This window comes from Metopolophium dirhodum, chromosome 1 (genome assembly GCF_019925205.1).
Source record: "Metopolophium dirhodum isolate CAU chromosome 1, ASM1992520v1, whole genome shotgun sequence".
Classification (NCBI taxonomy): Eukaryota; Metazoa; Arthropoda; class Insecta; order Hemiptera; family Aphididae; genus Metopolophium; species Metopolophium dirhodum.
This window is the reverse complement of record NC_083560.1, coordinates 148,453,020-148,457,023: the sequence shown is the minus strand read 5'-3', so window position 1 is coordinate 148,457,023 and position 4,004 is coordinate 148,453,020. Positions and strand designations below refer to the sequence as shown.

Genomic DNA, 4,004 nt, shown 5'->3' with positions numbered 1-4,004 from the left:
CACTGTAGTCACTGTAGCCGAGCCGCCGAGGCCGAATCCCGAAGCCGAGAGGCGAGAATGTACTGTGTGCACTCGCGTTTCCTCGCCTAACCTAAATTCTTTTCGAGAGTTTCGACGAGACTGTCTCGGCGAATGTGTACTGCCGGCATTATGTGTTATGTGTTAGCAAGTGTAGAACCGCAAAAGAAAAATAATTTATAAAATAATCTAAAATATTAACTGTAAGGTCCGCTAATTTCTATACCAAGTGTTAATAACTCAAAGTGATGTTAGTTATTAAGTCTACACAAATTATGAAATAAGAGAACAATAAGCATCGAAGTAATGTAGCTATAGATTTGATTAATGTAACTTATTGTCATACTATCACTACAATATTATGAAAATAATAATTGAAGAGAGTTATATAATAAATGTAAAATAATGTAATGGCTTTTGTTGTATCACACAACAAAGTCAAACTGCTAATGCAATAAGTATTACTACACAAGCAGTGGCGTATACATAACTTTTGTATGGGGGGGGGATCAGTTGCAAACAAATTATTATGGAATAAAAATACCTAAACCTAGGTATGTGCACATTTAAATACCTAATAAATGATAAAACATATATAATATATATATTCAATATATTTAATTTTAAATTCTACAAGTAGTTATAGAACAAAATTTAATTTTCTTTTTTTTTTAGTCAATTCATCAATTACTTCTTCAGCACTGATAGGAATGTTCCTATGAACTGCCATTAAAGTGAGGCCATTTAATCGCTCCTATAACAAAAAAATGAAATAATTTATACAAAATAAGTAACTAATAACAATAAAAAATATGTATTTATATTGTTTTCATAGAATATACTTCTTTCATAGTGTTTCTTAAGTAGGTCTTTAACCTTTTTAAACATGAAAACATTCTCTCAGGTGTAGCAGTAGACACGGGTAATGTACAAAATATTCTAAATAATTTTGATAAATTAGGATAAATAAGTTCACTGCAGTATTTTAGTGCATCCAATCCAGTTTTAGGTTGTATATTCAATCTTTTGAGTTTAACATTCCACATTTGTAACTCAGCTCTGACAGTATCAATATCACTATCAGGGAAATAAAATTTCACTAGTTCATCAAATTCAACTAGTGTATCATCTGAATCGTATGAAAATAAACACTGAAAACCTTAAACATGAAATAGAAAAATGTATTTAGTATAGTATTAACTAATAAGTAAGCAATAATTATATTTATTTACTATATTCTAACCATTAAAAACATTTCTATGTTCTAAAAACCTGTCTTCCAATTGCTGTATGAAAGCATCAATGAAAGGAATACATATAGTTATTCGAAAATAGGTTTCCGGTTCAACTTCATTTTTATCATTTGATAATGGATTAGCTCGATTTTGTTGTCGCTTATTTAAACGTTTAATTGAAATAGTTATATCCAAAAATTCAGCCATTTTCTAATATAATTTAAAAACATAATTTTAATGTATTAATATTAGTGAGAGTAAACAAACAATTTAATTAATTTAATAATTATTAGTTACTTTTGCTTTTTCAAACATCTTATGAAATTCAACATCAATGTTATGTCTTAGAATTTTAAGAGCATTTACATTATCAACAGCAGTTCCAATAGCTTCTCTTAGATCAATTTCAATTTGTTGAAGTTGTTTACATAAAGGTAGTCCATATGAGAATAAAACCTAAAATAAAAATAAATACTTTAATAGATTCAATAAAAAAAAAAAAATTAGTTAATTGTATTTAATGTAATTATGGAAATGTATAGGTAAAAACTATATAATCAAATATATTTACTTTTATGACCTGTAACGATATTAAAAATGTGGAATCCATTGATTTCAACAATAAGTTAGCATCAACAGAAGATGCATCAGTCCACTCAGATATATTTTCTAATGAGATGACTACATATGGAAATAGTTCTACAAAATCATTTATCGCATCGTATCGTTGGACCCATCGTGTTGCACATAAACGTTTTAAAGTTTTGACTTTTGGTTCCAAATCACTTTCATCAATTGCTGTTAAAATTACATTTTGCCGTTTAGGAAAATTAAAAAAACAATACATTTTTTGAACTGTCCCTAAGCAATTTCTAATTGGTTGGATATTGCAAGCAGATGATACAGCCAAATTTAAGGTATGTGCCACACAGTGCACATATAAGGCTTTAGGGTATTTGGCTTTTATTATGGTTTGAACTCCTTTAATGTGCCCTGACATATTTGATGCTCCGTCATATCCCTGCCCACAGATATTATCACAATTGATTCCACACGAGTTGAGACCTAAAACAGTATTAATAAAATTATGTTAAGAACAATAAATAATTTTGTATTTTAAATTACCATTTAATATAGATGAAGCTAAATTTTCTCCTGTTAAACTAACAACTTCAGTAAATTTTAAAAAACTTTCATGAATATTTATATCTTTTCCAGTACCAACTAAATATCTAACACATAGTGTAAGTTGCTCCTTTACGGATACATCGGTAGTTTCATCAGCTAATACACTAAAATAGCCTGAGTCATTAATTTCTCTCACAATTTTTTTTAAAATTATATCTCCACAACTGTTTATAATTTCATTTTGAATAACAGGACTAATATATTTGTTTCGATAGTCTGATGAAAGAAAATGTTTCATGTGATCAATGTCTTTAGTTTTATACTTTAATATTTCACGGAAGTTTCCTTCGTTTACGTTAGATTGATCTGTAATTAAATAATTTTTAATTTATAATTAAACGATCTTCTTTTGCAACAAAGGTATGTATTTAATAAAACCATAATTTTTACAATACAACTTACTATCAAATGAAATTGAACCAAAATCTCTATGGCCTCTTAAGGCAAGTTCTTGGCGACCACATAACATTACACATTCTATAATATAAGTTAAACGTTTCCGATTTTCAATTACTTGATTATTCCTAAATAACAAAATAATTATATTAAATATTTAAATAAAGAATTCAATTTCAAATAATTTACCTTTCTTCATTTAAGCTGTTTATTATCTCCGGTTCCTTTTGCATACAAATGCTCAAAAAACTATCAGCTTTTAGCAATGCTAATTTGTGATATTCATGGTTAGCATGATTGTTTAAAGTCTTATAATTATAAAAATAAATAAATAAAATAATTAATTTGTTGCATTTTAAAATATTTGGAAAATACAATTTATACTTACTTCTAAAGCTTTTTTAAAACTGTCCATCGGTTTCACTACAAGAACACAAAGCTTTTGACCACCAATTCCACCAGTTTTTGAAAAAACCACACATACTTTACAAAAACCTCCCTGTTTAATTTCTGAATAGGATAACCACTTATACAGTTGTAACCAACGATGTTGAAATCTAAGATTTCTAGTTTTATTTTTTTCAACTAATGGGAATTTATATGTTTCTGTTGGAACCCATAAATTAGTTAAAATCTGCATAAGTTAAATAACAAAACACAATAAATAAATAATTAATAGCGATAATACTATACTTAAATGTGTCAAACATAAACAAATAAAATAATTTACTTACAAGATTTTTTTCAGCATTTTTTAAATCGCAATTTATAAACAACCCAATATCATTTATACGCTGTATTGAATTATTAGCTTCAACAATTTCTGAACCATTCAAATGTTTTTTTTTAGGCGATGTAGAAATAATAGAATCATCATCGACATCATCGGAATTTCGTTTGGTCATAGGATTAGGAGGATTAATCGAGGATGGTTTAAAAAAACTGTTCAAAGATTGTTGTTTCATCATTATATTTTATTTTTCGCACAATTAACTCAATTCGGCAATCGGCATTGGTACTATTACATCTGTTATGACTTGTTCGTACAACTGACATAATATTTGTTGTTGATTTTTGTTTTTAGATAATAATATTTATTATTTAAGCTATTTTTAGCTATTTTTATATTTCTTTTTCTAATGTATAGGAAAATGTATTATTATACGC

At 27.3% G+C, this 4,004-nt stretch overlaps 1 protein-coding gene across 1 annotated transcript; it reads right to left on the bottom strand.

Annotated features, from left to right (window-relative positions):
- Positions 1–658: 658 nt before the first annotated feature.
- On the bottom strand, positions 659–3,802 carry LOC132933328 (zinc finger MYM-type protein 1-like). The gene is made up of 11 exons (XM_060999630.1): positions 3,572–3,802; positions 3,226–3,471; positions 3,027–3,145; positions 2,844–2,965; positions 2,379–2,747; positions 2,145–2,318; positions 1,825–2,051; positions 1,551–1,709; positions 1,262–1,463; positions 861–1,177; positions 659–772 (listed from the first exon to the last, which is right to left on the bottom strand). Exons 1-11 carry the CDS (start codon positions 3,800–3,802, stop codon positions 659–661), a joined length of 2,280 nt encoding a protein of 759 aa, XP_060855613.1.
- Positions 3,803–4,004: the final 202 nt, after the last annotated feature.

Bases quoted from the DNA above. Each gene is read 5' to 3' on its own strand.
- LOC132933328 (XM_060999630.1), bottom strand. From the start codon at position 3,802: ATGAAACAACAATCTTTGAACAGTTTTTTTAAACCATCCTCGATTAAT. The intron at 3,146-3,225 runs GTAAGTATAAAT...TATAATTATAAG, and splicing joins GTTTTAAAAAAGCTTTAGAA to ACTTTAAACAATCATGCTAA. The intron at 1,710-1,824 runs GTAAATATATTT...TTTTTATTTTAG, and splicing joins TATCGTTACAGGTCATAAAA to GTTTTATTCTCATATGGACT.